At 39.0% G+C, this 17,647-nt stretch overlaps 1 protein-coding gene across 2 annotated transcripts in view; it reads right to left on the minus strand.

Annotated features, from left to right (window-relative positions):
• LOC5570976 (uncharacterized protein CG7065) overlaps positions 1 to 17,548 on the minus strand; it is a 31,687-nt gene extending 14,139 nt beyond the window's left edge. The window contains exons 1-3 of one of the 2 annotated variants that reach the window (XM_021854645.1): positions 17,432 to 17,548; positions 2,378 to 2,852; positions 1,723 to 1,999 (exon numbers count right to left, since the gene is read on the minus strand). In XM_021854645.1, coding sequence (XP_021710337.1) covers positions 1,723 to 1,999; positions 2,378 to 2,437 — 337 coding nt within the window. In that variant the 5' untranslated portion in view covers positions 2,438 to 2,852; positions 17,432 to 17,548. The remainder of the gene's footprint in view (positions 1 to 1,722; positions 2,000 to 2,377; positions 2,853 to 17,431) is intronic. The other variant, XM_021854646.1, reaches the window with a different exon arrangement.
• Positions 17,549 to 17,647: the final 99 nt, after the last annotated feature.

Consider the following 17,647-nt stretch of genomic DNA (forward strand, 5'->3'; position numbering starts at 1 on the left):
TTACTACGGAATATCATTTGGAATTTCCTTTGGATTTTTTTTTTTCGGAATTTCCTTCGAAAATTCCTGCGAAATTTTCTTAGGAATTTCCTTGGATTTTCTTTTGGAGTTTCTCTCGGAATTTTCACAAGGACTTCCTATGTATTTCGATATTTCAATTGCCTGAGTGTAAAATTGTCCCTGTAGAAAGCCCAGAACAGTGAATACGAGCACTGACACTTAAGAAGCCTACAAGTAATAGTCGAAATTCGCGTATCTGTCAAAGATAAGCAATTAGGGCGGAATTCAAAGGTACAAGATACCCAAATCTACATTCTTGATTCTCTATTGAGATTCTGCTCAAAAAATTCGAATACATTAAAAAGAGCCGGAATACTTCTTGGAAAAATTCCCAGTGAAGATCCTGGCAAAATTATAGACATTCTAGAAGAAACTCTCGGAGGAATTGCTAGAAAGATTCACCATCACCTTTCGAATCTGGACAAATTACGACCATGTCGAAAAAAAAACTTTAAAATTCTCCAAGAATCTCTGGAAAAATATATTAATTCCCTTTTTTTGAATTTGATGAATATATTTCTAACAAAAACTATAAAATAACAGAAGCAATTTTCCGAAATGTTTTTGAAATTATTTTAGGTAATAAATTGCAATGCTGGTCTGAAGAATATCAAGTATTCCGACAGAATGGGAAGAGGAAATATCGGAGATTATTCACACAGGATTTCCTCGTGGTTATAACGGAATGCCCGTGGTAAACAGACGTATTCATTAAAAAAAAATTCTGGAAGTTTCACCGAATCCTTATGATTTTCCGAAATTATTGGAAAGCAACCGAAAAACAATTCCTGGATGAATATTTAACTTTTGATGGTACAATTATCCGGAACTATCGATTCTCCCCCATCAAAATGCCCTCAATGTATCATGATATTTAAAATATCACCTTCAATATCAATGAAGGTGATATTTTAAATATCATGATACAAACTGCTCGAAATCAAAGTTTGACAGAAATGCCATTCTGTTTGTTTCAAGCTGTCAAATTGTATGGAAGTATCACTATACAGAAACATGATATTGGCCCAAAATCACGAAAACCGCTTGTATCATGATACAACTCCGTAGTCTGAACATAGCATTATGCGTTTTACACAGTGTATTCTGTCCTTTTTCGCGTTTGGCGACTTTCAATAGATACCGATCTGTTTTTATCGCTGCTGGTCTTTTTCGTGCTGATATTGCAAAAAGCCGAATCCTGCCTAGTTTGGGTAGTGGCTACGGTTAGGTTAGCTCAAATCAATCTGCAGCATAAAATAACAGCAGCGATCAATCTTAGCAGACTCATACAAAATGGTACAGCCCAAGAGGCGCTAGATCAAGAACCTTACTTTCGTAAGGGGAATTTCTATCTAGGTACCCATCTGTGTATCTGTGGACCCAGTTTTTGCCACTTTCAGCAAACATAAAACCATCTCTTGCAATCATATTTTATGGTATAATTGTTATAATAAATACGACAAATGGAAACCTGTTAGAATTTCTATGATTTTTTTTTAGAATATGCAAACTTACATCAAACGGCGTTACTTAAAACGGGCCTTACTATTTTTTTCTAATTTCCCCCAGACTTGTCGCTCAGCTTTGAAAACGACTGTTGAGCACAGATATGATAAACATTTTTCCATAACGGTTTAGGGTAAGTGAATGTTATCTGCTTACTTTTCGGCGTTTTCGAGGCGGATACCTTCGGGGCAATTGAATTGCGAAACTGTTCCGCATCAATCGACGGCAGACTCATCCGCGTTTGATGCTTCCGGCCCGCGATGTGCGTCTGCAGGACGCGCTCTCCTGGCAGATTGGTGACCCCGCAAAGGTGACACGAGTAGATGAGCTGGTTTTCCTTGTTTCGCCCATTGCGACTGAAGACCTTGCCGTCCGTATTATCGGACAGCCTGACCGTCGTATTGAGCACATGGTTCTCGATATCGATCTCGGTCTGTGGGAAGGAATTAAAAGAATAAAGAGGTTCTGTTAGTTCCTGCTACATACGCCGTACTAAATTATCCGTTGTTTTACGAAAAATCACTTATCACTTGCTTGTATCACTTTGAATTCAACATTGACATAGGCAAAAGAACCGAACAATTTCAAACTTTTAAACCCAAAAGAAATAGGAAAATATAATTTCAACGTCACATTTGTTCTTTCACTGAATTTCGTTTCCGTTGCCATTTTCCTCCATCTCCTTGGCCAGAGAGATCTCTTCCTGCTTCGAGTGCCATCCGGCGCGCCCACTTCTCAAGATATGCAAACAAACGAAAGAAAACGGGTGACCAATCGTGATCAAAATACATTCTATTTGAACGATAGTTACCTTGGTCCTAGCTTCATTATCGTTACTCCCTCCTCCAATCCGGCCGATGTCCTCATCCATCCTGGACTTCGTCGAACTCAGTAACTGGTCCTCTCTTGATGGTCGTCCCCTCAATAAAGGCTCTGCTCTCCGCACTGTCCAACCACTTCACTTTGATTCACTTCTCGGTCGAGACCAAGATTCAGTTTCTACGGATCAGCGAAGGGATGCGCCACAAACTGTGCTAACGCTAGTGCGAATCCAGAACCAGATAGCAGTCGGGTTCTGGATCGATAGTTTAGCCACAAACCCCCAGGCAGGCACCCTTGGCCGGCGCAGCGATACGCGCAAAGAGACACTTTCAATACACAAGAACACTGGGAACACTTTACGTACGCTCGAAACGGCTTGACTGTTAGTTCTGTTTTTTATGATAATTTTTTTTTTCAATCAATCAATGAGCGGGTAGGTTTTGCATACAGAGATTTTCAATTATCTGTAGGGAATAGAAGCAAGAAGAATGACAAACTGTTATAAAACGAAATGAAAAAGCTTGTTTATTGATTTAACTGTACACTTTCGTTTTAAAGCTAACAATTGTTAAATAGGTTCACCACTGGTCGCTGTTTGTATACTTACCAAAATCTCCAGTTCTGTTAATTACTGTGAAACTCAGAAAATCACCGATATGGAAAAACCAAACTATTCTAAGCCTGTACACGGACACGTGTCAGGAACAGTTTTGCATTGATCGTGTAGTATACAAAATTGTCGAGGTCGACACATGGAACTCCGAATTATTTAGAATGTTTTCTATATATTATACTATATGAATAAGAAGGTAAAACGTTCAGATGAAGTTGATAATACACTTTAAAAACGTACATTTCAAATCGAACACTCACTTACTGGAATGAATTAAAATTTACCACAACAAATTCTCGTTTAAATTTGGTAGAGATTTTTCAAAACACACAACTAATGCACTTTATATATTTTTTCTTGTTAAGTTCATGAGTTCTTTCAACATTTTGAACACGAAGCGGTACCGAAATCTTGTTCCTTAATAATGGAAATTTCAGGAACAACATGTTTGTTCAAAATGAAGTCATACTGTAAGTACATATATAAGTCCAGTTTGATACACAGACAAACCGACAATCATCTGCAACTTGTCCAGAGATTTCTTAGTATTCCCTATAAAACTGTCCAACAGGATTTTTTAACTTCGACTAGGAACTTCTCTAAACATATCTTCAGATTCTTCCTAATATTTCTTCAGAAATTAATCCAGTATTTCTTTTTTTTTTGATAATTTCAAAGGAAGTCTTTGACGATATTGGGATGCATTCTTTCAGAGATGTCTCCACCAGGGAAATGTCGAAGAAATTATAAGATACTTTTTGTAAAAAAAAAATCCGGGTGTTACAGATAATTTCAAAATTGTCCATCAAATAGAATTGTACATAAAACCCAAGCAAAATTTTCATCTCAATTTTGGTTTTCTATTCAGTTAAGGTGAAATAGTTTGGAAACAAACTTCAAAGATTGCACTAAATTTCAAAGCCACTAATCTCGCGAAGGAACCATCCAACAACAGTGCACTTTTTATGTTGGCTTTGTGCACAAGCTGAAAGCTTAAAATTTGAGGATCAAAAACGTTTGCCAACTTTTTCTCCAGTTTAGTGCCTTTGAAAGCGTGAGTAGGGGCACATGTCGGCCATGTTTGGATGCCAAGATGTTTCACCTTAAAAGTTTATCAGAATGTATCGTTATCAATAAAAAACTAATTGTCGATACATGGTTTTGGATCACTGAACCTTGGCTTGAGTTGACAAATTTTTGATGAGAGCAGTCCGTCATTGAGACGTTTCATTCTAATACAAAGTGCGTATGTTTTTTTATAAGCATTAGAGTGGTTCAAAAAATCGTTTTTGCTCCACACCGCTCATTCGATTTAAGATCAAATTCTGAGTGTCCTCCCAAATTTTGAGCTCATTCGGATGAAAATTGAGACTGCACAAGCCCTTCAATGTTTATATGGGAATTACTATGGGAAAAGCTTGAAAATCGTTCAATCGGTCATAGTGTTTGCTCATGTGCTCTTGGGGATTGGAGGTTCGTCGATAATGTAAGATACATTCATCAGTTACAACTTTGCCGAAGACCGTTTTCAAATCGGAAGCCTCAGTAATTAGTTATTGATTTTAATGTGAGTTGTAAAACTTTGGCTATAATAATTGGGCTGATCTACAGGCATCACTGGATATATGCAGTAAAACATAGTAGCCATGATTTATGTGTGCTATCTTTCGCGCCAGATGCAGCAATGTTGCCTGTTCAGAAGATAAATGAGCACTGCAGAAGAATTTCCGATTAGATATAAATCAATAACTAATTACTGTTACGTCCGATTTGAAAACGGTCTTCGGCAAAGTTGTAGCTGATGAATGTATCTTACATTATCAACGAACCTCCAATCCCCAAGAGCACATGGGCAAACACTATGACCGAATGAACGATTTTCAAGCTTTTCCCATAGTAATTCCCATATAAACTTTGAAGGGCTTGTGCAGTCTCAATTTTCATCCGAATGAGCTCAAAATTTGGGAGGACACTCAGAATTTGATCTTGAATCGAAAGAGCGGTGTGGAGCAAAAACGATTTTTTGAAACACTCTAGTAAGCATACTTCCAAAACCCCGATAAAAACTGCTATGCTTTTGTTTTACTTCTTTTTTACTCAAAGGCTCGAGCGTATACATTGTTGTGTGTCTCAAAGACCAAAATGATTGGAATTTGCGATTGCTGAATTAAAGCCGCTTTCAGAAATGTTCCAGTACGTCACAATTTTGAGCTACATGCCGTCAAAAATGTTTAAAATACCGGTTTTATGAATGTTTACATGCTATAAAAAACTTTCCGTTCCACGGCTGAACGAAATGCTACAGCAGCTTTACTGACACCCATTACTGACATTACCGATTTACCCATAGCTGGTGCGAATGTTGGGAACTTAATAACGGCACATAAGTCCAACGTATAACATGTGCTTCGTTCTGAAGAAATAAGTTCTGTTTTTTGTCTGTTATCAATGGTGGAATTATTCCAAGAAACATTTGGTTTTATATAGCTCATAATCATCCATCAGTCTAGCAGATTTTTTTTTTGCGCTCAATGAGTTTTGTACTGAACATCCGAAAAATATACATGTGTGAGTGGAATTTAATACTGGAGCAGACATTGCAAAATTCGTTCTCGATTGAAAGCATGATCAAAGCAATCAAATCAAAAACATCACATCTGTATCGGTCCATGATCGACCATGTTTCGCAAGTTGTAGTTGATACTTGAGTTGATAAATAGCAGCAGGGAATAAGACCTCCAAAGAGAGCGGCGACAAAACTCACTTTTCTCGCCTTTTTAACATTGGGGGTAGATATTTTACTATACTGACATGATAAGCAATCCCCGACATCTTAATGCCCCCTAGGTTTAGAGCTTGTTTAAATGTGTTTTATCATGCACTACTATCTTCCCGATATAATCAGAGCCTTAGCAGTATACGATAAACAGACTATAAGTAAGATAATCTCTCAATTTTCTCAGGATTCAATCCCTGATTAATATATGAAGAAATCCAGGCATTTCATTGAGGAAATTCTCGAGCAATTCTTAAGATGATTCTGGAAGCAATTATTGAAGAAACTTCTATGAAATTAGGATTCCATTGCTAATAATGCATTCCTTAGCAGCTACGATTCGTTCTCGACGCTTTTCTGCCATGATATTCTAAAAGAAAGTACGTTGTGTGCAGCCTATCAACAACATACCTTCACTTCATGGTACGCCTTAAAAACATACAAAATGATTCGAGTTTTTCAGTGATATACACATTTGGAAACCTGTCGTCCTTTTGCCCATTTGCGTCCATAATAGAAGATAGACGTTTCATATTTGATCCATTTGATGTCCATGTTATACGACTCGCTGCCCACATTGCTTATTATGGACCAACTGACTAATTATATGCCCTTTTGTGTAATTTACAAAACCGTTTACATATCTGTATTTCGGCACCACAGAAATATATTTTGCCTGGAATTGTTGCCTAGCAATGTAAACGAAGTTCTCCCGGTGGATTGTTATTGGAATAAGGTTGCTTTTAGTGTTAATTTTATGTTTTTCTTCAACAGGTCAATAACCTGCTAAAGAAAAACATAAAAGGTGCCTATTTTTATTCAATTATGTTTCATTTATATGATTTTAGGTGCTCAATTGGGTCCTAAAATTTTTAATGAAATCTTGTTTTTATTTAATAACACGAAAAAGCATGTTACTGTAACTACTTTAGCAATTTTTCCCGCTCAAATAATGGCTATATCATGTTTAAACTTTAATTTAAACATTTGGTCCATAAATGAACCTTGACACTTTTGATCATGTTTGACGTTCGCTTAGTCGACAAAAACACCACAGGGGTTTTAGTTCGACCACTGGGGTTGTTCCTATCTGACATTTCGTAAGGGACACGGAAAACAAAAATACACCTAAAATTTAAGTTTAGGCCAAAGGATGTGACAAAATCTAAAAAAAATGTTTTTTGGGCTTAAACCAACGAGAAACATTAGAAAATTGAGTAAACATGTGTTTTTGGCCTAAACTTAAGCGTTTGGCACTTAAATTGAAACATGGCTTTAGGACCCTATTAAAGGAATTTCTCGCCCTCATTTACCGGACTTCTATATAGAACTTATGCTAAATCACTGCAGCTGCATTAGTTTTCTCTGGAATGTGGATCTAGCCCTTTTCGTGGTCCATGTAGTTTTTCCGAAACATTGCTTGATGAAACAGGTCCCATTGCGTAATCATTAACCCACAGATAAACAGACGTCACACTCTCATCACTGTCCATCGACCACCTTTTTAACGGTCGATTCAAAAATATGGTAGGTGGCCAATCCGCCACCCGCAGCGCTCGCATCGTTTATGTTCGTGTTTGACGTTTACACACTACCGCCATCTGTTGGCCTATCGGCCAAACACACCGATTTTAGCATTGGGCGTACATGCCCTCGTGACTATGATTTTGATCGAGATTTGTTCTAAGTGTTACGTCTGTTTGTCTGTGATTAACCCATAATTTTGGAAAAGTTTCGAATCACAATCAAAGAATGAGGGAGGATTGATCAAAAAAGTGAACAAAGCAAAGATTAAATCTGTCATTATAGGGTAACCAATTTATTTTGGACCTCTATATATTTTGGGCCCCCCTGGGCCAGTTTCCTGCAAATTTTCCAGTTAAAATCGAAAGACCAATACAATCCGCATGCCATTTGGAAAGATAGGACCATTCCGCACTTACATCAAGCGTTTGTGCATGGAAAATGTGTTTATTTTATCATAAATTAATTTAATTTAATCGGTTCATCCATGCAACCGTTACAACACGTTACACACAGAAATTGAAGACGTCAGTAATTTTTCAAATGTAAACAAAAACTTTTTTCTAATTTCTGAACTAAAAGCGTAGAATTTCTTCGCTTTTCCATTGCCAATCGATTGATTAGACTTTGGGCAAACATATAATACAACCAGTGCCGAGGACTTTGTCGCCAAACGATAAGAAAATGCCGGGGGTCCAAAATATATACCATGAGGGTCCTAAATGTATTGGTGTGTCCAAAATAATGAAAAACAGTGCATCACAATTCAATTATTTTGGACGTCTTTTGGATCCTACATGACCGTATGGGCATTTTTATCTCGTAGATGAAGTTTTTCTCTACATTTTGGTATGTTCTTTGACATGGTTACGCTGTGCAATAAATTAATTGGGACAAAAATGTAAAATCACTTCCTTAGGGGGTCCAAAATACGACCGTTACCCAATTTGATCGGGGTTCTACTAAACCGCACCAAGTGCCAAAACCATTATAACGACAATTTACAACGTCTTCAGCCAAAGGCTGCACAGACTGAACGATCACTAACACGGAACACCCAGTAGCCCAGTGGAGAATTTTTCGTTTGACAAAAAGTTTCCTCCGACTGGAGCGGGAATCGAACCCACGCTTCGTGACACAATACGCCTAAACGACTGACGCCGCTAACCGCTCGGCCACGAAGCCCCCATTTATTTTGAGATATTTAACTTTAAAGTCCACTCATCATTTGAAAATTTTACCGCCCACAAATGACAAACAAGGCCCAATAAGTAATTCAAGATAGAATATGCAAGAAAATCATCATATGTTTTCCATGTAGTCAGATTTGATTTCAAATTAGAAAGGACTCAGTTCACTCTGGCTGAACAAAAATTGAATAAAATGGTTTTCAGTTCGATATGGTTGAATGTGTTTCATGATTTCCAGCAAAATAAGAAAAAAATGAAGACAAATGGTTCATATCATCGCCATGCATGCTGAAATACATGTCACAAATGTTTATGCACTCCGACCTATGTGAACAATAAATTTGTACAAGCCATCCTGAACGTATTCTATCTGTCTTTCTCTTGGTGCATTATCTATTTTAATATAAATAGATGGCCCTCACGCGTTCAAAGATTCGAAATAATGATGAATTTTAAAAATGTGATGAGCAAAGAAAACCATGAATTTGTTCTGCCAGAGCCAAGCATGGAAATCTAGTGATCATGACAAAATAAATGATGCATCGTGGTTGTTCTTTATCCTGCGACCATAGTAACAACGATTAATCTTTTGTCGTCAAGTGATCACAACAAACTACGCTCCCCGAATAATGCATCGTGTTGCATGTGTGCTTGTAATTAATTGTATCAAAGTTCTATATTTTTTTGAAGATTTCTCCACTTTTACTTATTGATTTAACACCGGACATGCTGTTTGTGACTTCGAAATCGTTTGAACATTGTTAGAGCGAGAAATAATAGCGCGAATGCGGCATGATAAAAGCTGATCGCGACTTGTAACAACATCCGATAAACTCTTTGTCCCACGACAAACAGTGCATCGGATGCTTCATATATCCGTTCTACGCGCGCGTAGTGAGCTGTTGAAATCATGCTGCTGCAAGAACGACGGCCCTCTTAGACCGTTCGATACTGTGTTTTTTGTCGCTAGAGACCATCCTTGGTCAGAGCGCATCAAGTTACTCGCATTTAGCGCACTTTGGCTGAACAAGTTCACGATTCTTTACGTGAAGTGCATACCAGGAATGGCATGGAATTCATCATTCCCGCTGTACATGGAACTGCTTGTGCTCTATAGTTCCAAAATAGTCACATAAGCTGAAAGTTGATTGATTTTTATGACTGTCTGTTAGGGGCAACGTAAAACAATATTAATTGGGATTCGAACTTGTGTCCTTCGAATGGTGATTAATCGTGCTACCTCTCGGTCATTTCGAACTGTTGAATTGAGAGCGAAAAACTCCCATAACTTGTGCATTCAAGGAGGCTTGATGGCGAAAACGTATTTCTGCATAAATAGTACACGGTGCGGTGTGGCTGAAAGATCAGCACCACAGAAACAATAGTTTATATCACATAGCCGTTCGCTTACATTACATGCTAAAATTCGATGGCGTTTGTTCCTGTTACTTGTCCGGAATAGCTACATTGCAAGGTCTTAGGAAGAAATTGGAAAAAAATGTCCTTTCGAATCACATATTGAATTACCTCCAATGGCAAGCTTAGGTTTATGGTCCACTCTGGTTGGATGAAATTTCATTTTTACATATTCTGCCAAAGTAAAATTATGATTTTTTTTTTCAACCAAGGACTGTTTGAATTATTCGATATTTATTGTCGCACCGCCACCAAACCGGATCGCGCCAGTGAGACTCGCGACGCGCCTCAACTCGCGCGATTTTGAAATCAGTTTTTTAGTATGGCGCTGCATTCTTACGATTTTTATGAACACAGCGCACTATTCACATATTAGCTGCGACGCACGGGGCCCGAGAAAACAATAATTATAAATAAATGTTGGTCTTGATGTCTACCGGATACATAATATAATGGGGCAAGATTATGATTATCTGAATCCTCTGGTGTGAATAACTCATTTGTGAAAAATTGGCACTTGGTGCGTTTTAGCAAAACCCAATTCAATCTTGACTCTAGTATTACACCATGTACAATTGAAGTACGACAATCCGTTATTGATTTCAGGCCTTAAAATTTTGAACTTGTTTTAAACGTAAGAACAAATTATGGCTAAGGAAAAATGATCAGCTGAGACTACATCTAACATTAAACAGCACCGTATTGTTGAGGGAAGCTCGATAAACTTGGGATGTGTTTCGGTGGCATATTCTCAAGAACCTGTTTCCACTTATGTTGCAGTCCCTGCTCAAAGCAAGCATCAATACTTCGTACTTTGATTTTATTTAAAATAATATTTTTTGCGTTTAAGCAGGATATGATCCGACCGCAGACCCTTTTAGGCTTGAGTTGGTATTTAAGCCTGATCCGCTGCTGACAAGTAATTTCTCGGCCTATCTTGATGCATGGGAAATGTCTGCAAGGAATCGATCAATAATGCGCTTTTATCTGATCGCAGTACGCAGTTGAAAAGAACTGTCAGTTCAAGTGGGAGTCGCAGTAGAAAATTTCTGTAAGGAATCGGCGAGAAATTTCTTTAGCGATTCATTTTCAGGCTTTAAGCTAAGTAGGGTCAAGAAATTTCCTACAGAGAGCCCCCTTTGAAGTGACATTTCTTCTCAACTCGTACTGCGATCAGAAAAAAGTGATTTTCTTGACCATTTCTTAGGAGAAATTTTCCACGTATCGAGATAGGCGATTTCTTTTCTTGTCAGTAGCAAACCGGCCTTTAAAATGAAAAATAATTTTCTGATTTGAATTGCCTGAAAACAACAATGAAAATTTTTGGCAGCGAATACATTTTCAACATTGAAACTGAATCCCAAAGCTTGCTTTGATTGATCTATAATAAAAATATGGCATGAAATTTCACTCAATATGCCATCTATGCTTCGGTGTGATGCAAACTCAACAGTTTTTGCTGAGATGGTCATGTGAGAGCTTGAACAGCTTGCGAAAGATTGATATAAACACTGAGTGGATTAAGAAAAAAACTTAGCAATCGTAGAAAAAGAAGACCGTCTCCGCGAGTTTCGTCTCAGGGCAAAACATGTCAGAAGGGGATGATTCCAAATTTATGGCAAGCTAGCGTAAAAAGCTGGATAAGAAACATATACCATCAGTGCACCTGTATCCGCTCAATAGATTAACAACAAAGCAAGATTAACAACATTCAAATGAAGTCGTCTGGCATGATTTTCATTTGATAAAATAATTCTTTATATTAAAAACCTCACTGTAGTGACCTATCATGGTTTTATTGGCAGACGGCCAACAAATGGACTGGATGTACGAGCGGAACTTCAAACGACGGATCTTGACGAACGGCAGGCAAGACTGGACTGGACTGGACTGCGGTAAGATTGACCAAATTTCGGACGCTAGACAGTAACTTGGACGGAACCTGATGACCGGACAGGCGAGTAAATGATTGGCTGGACAACGACAGGATTGACCGGACCTCAGACAACAGACAGCAACTGGAAAGGATCTTGACGATGGGACAAACGGACAAAATGGCTTGAAATCAGAACAACGATTATTATAATGTGCTTCCTCTCCAAGATCTCTTTTAAGACTGCTTTATTGAAATTTTCTTACTATGGACCTATGCACGTGTTCACTATTTGACGTTTTAGCGGTGCCGTGTTATTTATGTGACAATAGTAACCAGTGAATTCGGCACCGCTCAAACGTCAAATTAATGAACTCGTGCATCGGTCCATACTTGACTCCTACGATCTGTTATTTTCTCGATTACTGCAACTGTTCCTATTTCATTAAAAACATTATGTTTCAGTACACGAATCCGCACTGTACTTGAAGCTACATTGTGACATAAAAATAGTATTGATCGACACAATATTTTAAAGAACCTGTAGCGTGTAGCGGATCGCGTGGAAATTTCTAGAATTCACTTGATTTTCAAGCATTTACACGAGTTCGCCAATTTGACGTACATTACAAAGATTATTGCGGATTTTTTTTATAGAATACTAGATTACTCGAGGAAAAATGGACATGAAAATCTCTTCAAGATTTCACGCAGCAGTTTCTCTTGTGATCAGGTATCAGAAGGCCGGCTCCAAAGGCACGTTCCCCATCAGTTGGGAGATTTGTGCCATCGCCATATTTGAGCCTATTTCATCATCTACCCGATGGAAGAAGAAGGGGAAGGGAAAGATGGGAGGAAACAGGAGTGGGATTCCTTGAAGAGGGAAGATCGCATAAGCGAAATGAGAGCATGTAGCTCCATACCACAATGGGTTCGAACAGCGCCCTGAAAAGGGCACTGCAAAACGCATGAGCGTAAAGAGAGCCTATAGCTCATTACCACAGCGGGTTAAGAATAACAGAATGTCCTGAAGATTCAGGCTTCTGAATTCAGTTTCACTTAATAAGTGTTTACCAAGTAATTGGAATCGCATTTGCGAAAAAACTGGACAGTTACATATCAGGTGATACGAAGTTCTATAATCGGAGTCACAACTATCACACACAAATGAGTCAGCACGCTGAATATTTGCCATGTGATAGTTGAGTCGGCAGTGGCCTGTCAACGCTCTGACCAAGAGATTGCAATTCTGCTTTGACAGAATTGTTAAATAATTTGCCACCCTTGGAGATGGCTCAGTAATGTACAATTTTGTTAGACGAGTCACTATTCCAATATTCATTTTTTCATTTCACTTCTGAACACAGTTGACAACTGCTCTCTGAACGGGACAGACGTATTTACACATTGCTTTTTCGTGTCAAGTTTTCGCGATTCCTGCTGTGCTACATTTTGCAGTTTGTGCAAGATGCCTCCACACAGGAAAAATACTCTTGTGGTGGACTTTAGCGTCCTACCGAAACGACCCGTGTTGGATCAAGTGGAGGAATTCCTCAAAAAAGTGATCAAACTCGACATGGCTGATGTGAAAAACATCCAACTTCACAACCTGAAGAACTGTGTGTTCATTGAAATGAACAATGCAGGAGTAGCTCCTCGGATGCAGAAACAACACCACTTGCAGCATGCATTCACTCATCAAGAAGTGACGTACCGTATTCCGGTATATGTGGATGGGCCCTCTACTACCGTGAGGATCACTGATCTCCCACCACAAATGTGCAATACCGTCATAACAGACCACTTACAACAGTACGGGAAAGTGATCTCCATCGAAAACGAAGTGTGGAAACACTATTTCACGGGTATCCCAAACGGTGTTAGAATCGTGCGGATGAAGATGGAGAAACCGGTCCCAGCGCGTATTGTTGTGGACAACCACAGCACATACGTGAACTATCCGAACAATAACGTTCCCTCGGCGGCTAAGAAAAAGCAATCGCAAACGACGTCAATTACAGCAGAGCAAACAAAAACCGACAAGTGCGGCAAAGCTGATCCACCATCGGCTCACACCGATACAAGCGACGATGATGACGATGACGACGACGACGACGACGACAGCAGCAACAGCGAGGACAACGAACAAGGTAACCAAATTGAAGCCACAACGGAACTTGAGTCTGCAAAGCGGCGGTTGTCAACCGAATCGAATAATGCGACGAATGAGGAGAACGAAGCAAAGAGATCGTGTAACCAGGGCGGCCAGAAACCCGAATCTGAGTGGAAGGTGCACAATACACGAGCGAGAAAAAAGTGTAATATGTGAAATGATATTGTAATGTTGTGGAAGAAATAAAATTCATGACACGAATGCACTCATTGAGTGTAAAGTGTCTTTAATAAAACAAAAAAAAAAAAAAAACTATTCCAATATTGCTTGTGCTGAGTTGCCGCCCAAGAGTTTATCTGAAGCTTCACCCAGCACTTCGAAATTGGAATAGCCGGCTCAGGGCCAATGAAGTCATGCGATGCTCCATCGCGAGCTAGCTCATCAGCCAATTCATTTCCAGCGATGGAAGAATGGCCAGGTACCCATAAAAGGTTTACAGAGTTGACTGATTTCAGTTCTTCAATTTGAGTTCGACATGCGATAACAAGCTTCGACCTTGAGTTGGCCGAAACAAGAGCTTTTATAGCAGCCTGACTATCTGAACAGAAGTATATGATTTTACCCATTACGCGCTGTTGAAGTGCTGATTGCACTCCACACATAAGGGCAAATATTTCCGCCTGAAAAACGGTGCAGTTTTTACCAAGTGAGTAAAACTGATTCAGCCTTAGCTCACGAGAATATACTCCTGCACCAGCTCTACCTTCAAGAAGGGAGCCATCAGTGTAACATACTATATTGTTTGATATACTTCTTTCCAAATAGCCAGACGTCCACTCTTCCCGTGAAGGGAATTGTGTGGTAAATGTCCTGTAAGGAAAGGGACAAGCAATTGTGAGATCACTTGGAGCAAGGACAATTTTGTCCTAATTCACCAAAAGTGGAAACAACGAAGTGTGTGTAGATCTACGATTCACTGGATTTTTCTCCAGTAGATCCAGTACCCATAAACGGTAAGAGCAAGAAAGTGCTTCTTGTATAAGATATATGTGTAATGGCGCAACGTCGAAAAGGGCATCGAGCGCTGCTGTGGGAGTTGTAGAGAACGCACCAGACATCACCATCAAGCACATCCTTTGGAGATGGCCCAATTTTGATTGGATTGTTCTCACTTCGCCCTTTTGCCACCACACAAGACATCCATATGCCAATATTGGTCGAACAACTGTTGTGTAAATCCATTTGATATATTTGGGTTTGAGGCCCCAAGTTTTACCAAAGGTTCGCCGGCATTGACCGAAGGCCATGCAAGCTTTTTTGACTCTGAAATCAATGTGAGGTATCCATGAAAGTTTAGAATCTAGAATGACTCCGACATACTTTACTTGATCAGTCACATTAATCTCAGTGCCAAAAAGACGTAAAGGTCGAATTCCATCGCGGTTTCGTCTTTTCGTAAAAAGAACAATAGATGTTTTATTCGGGTTAACCGAAAGGCCATATTGGCGACACCAACTCTCGACTACCTGAAGAGCACTTTGCATCAGGTCGAATAGGGTGCTTATGCACATACCAACTATCAGAGCTAGATAGTCGTCGGCAAATCCATAAGTTGGAAAACCGCAATTATTGAGTTGCCTCAATAGCGTATCTGCTACGAGATTCCACAAAAGTGGTGACAAGACTCCCCCTTGGGGGCATCCGCAAACACTTAATTTTCGAATCGCTGCTTGACGCAATGTCGAGAAGAGATGTCGGTTTTTGAGCATTTGATGAATCCAATTGGTAATCATTGTAGGTAGCCCATGGTTTCGTGCGGCTTCCAATATGGCATCGAAAGACACGTTATCAAAGGCACCCTCAATATCCAAGAAAACACCCAAGCAGGATTGCTTCTGGGCGAATGCTTTCTCGATATCGTATACAACTTTTTGTAAAAGAGTCACAGTGGACTTTCCAGATTGGTAAGGGGTCATGCACAAATTACGTCACGCTTCGAGGGGGGGAGGGGGTCAAGCCAAGCGTGACAAGCCGTACAAAAAACTCGGAGGACTCATACAACAAACGTGACAAAGGGGGGAGGGAGGGGGTCAAAAAAGTTGAAATTTAGCGTGACATAATTTGTGTACCATCCCTAAGCATGTTGATTCACATGAAGAGGCATGTTTGCCAAATAAACATCACGGATGTGATGATCGATAATGCGTTCCAGACATTTTGCGCATTTTTTTTTTATAGAATACTAGATTACTCAAGGAAAAATGGACATGAAAATCTCTTCAAGATTTCACGCAGCAGTTTCTCTTGTGATACTCAAAGAAGTTTGTCAAACATATTCTGCAGGCTTCATATCATTTTTTCTTGCCAAATGATATTTCAAAAAGAATTCCTTCCAAAGCTTTTTTTTAAGAATTTCTACAAATAATTTATCCAAGGATTTCTTGAGCACTTTCCATAAAATAATAACAGTATGAACAGTATCTTCGAATTTCCACGAAATACATTCAATACTTTCATTGCTGTAAGGAAGGAGTAACTGCAGCATACTTTGGATTAATACCTTTTAAGATTCGTTTTTGTAATCCACATATACACTATTCTCGCCAATAGGGTCCTAAAGCCCTGTCCCAATTTCAGCGCTAAACGCTTAAGTTTAGGCCAAAAACACATGTTTACTCAATTTTTCCATGTTTTCCGACGGTTGAAGTCCAAAAAACATTTTTTTACGTTTCTTTAGATTTTGTCACACCTCTTGGCTTAAACTCAAATTGTTGGGTATATTTTGTTTTCCGTGTCTCTTCCGAAATGTCAGATAGGAACAACCCCAGTTGTAAAACTAAAACTTCTGTGGTGTTTTTGTCGACTAAGCGAACGTCAAACATGATCAAAAGTGTCAAGGTTCATTCATGAACCCAATTTTTAAATTAAAGTTTAAACGTGATATAGTCATTATTTGAGCAGGAAAAATTGCTAAAGTAGTTGCAGTAACATGCTCTTTCGTGTTATTAAATAAAAACAAGCTTTCATTAAACATTTTAGGACCCAATTGTGGCATTAAATAATCAAAAAAAGAAAAGTAACGAACATTTCGATACTCTTTCTAAACAATATGTGATTACAGTGGTTAACAATAAATCCGCGCGAAAGGTTAAAATTCACTAATAAAATTGTGCTAAATCCGCGAAAATCGTGAAATACGCGTAGACGTAAGAACCCTGGATTTATAGCTGATCGAATAGATTTTGTGCATTCCATAGAATATATAAAAACAACCATCATCATGACATTGTTTTGCCATTCATTATTCGCGAATCATTATTGTTTTCTATGAATTGCTTTTCCGCGACTGGTACCCCTCATGCGTAGCGCTAGCGCTACCACTTTCGCCACGACACGGCCGCCATTACAGAAGTTTATCATCCGATGTGATGCACAATATTCAAACTTGAAATTCCATCACGAAATCCACACTTCACCGCTTATTTTCACATTCAATCGATAACACTATTATCACTTTCCAAAATAAGACATAAATTACCTGCTTTCAAACGATTTTCTTCGGCGATTTTTAGTTTAAAAAATCCACACCAATGAAACTGCTTTGTCCACGGGAGAAAACAACGCGAAGTGCAGAAATTTGACAGATTGCTTCACCCTTTTTGACAGCTCCAGGGTCGAATCAACCCAGACCGGAAAAAAAATCCAACGAATGACGATCTCAAAGAAGAATCAGCAAAAAGCAGCTCGCCGGCGA

This window comes from Aedes aegypti, chromosome 3, assembly GCF_002204515.2.
Source record: "Aedes aegypti strain LVP_AGWG chromosome 3, AaegL5.0 Primary Assembly, whole genome shotgun sequence".
Lineage (NCBI taxonomy): Eukaryota > Metazoa > Arthropoda > Insecta > Diptera > Culicidae > Aedes > Aedes aegypti.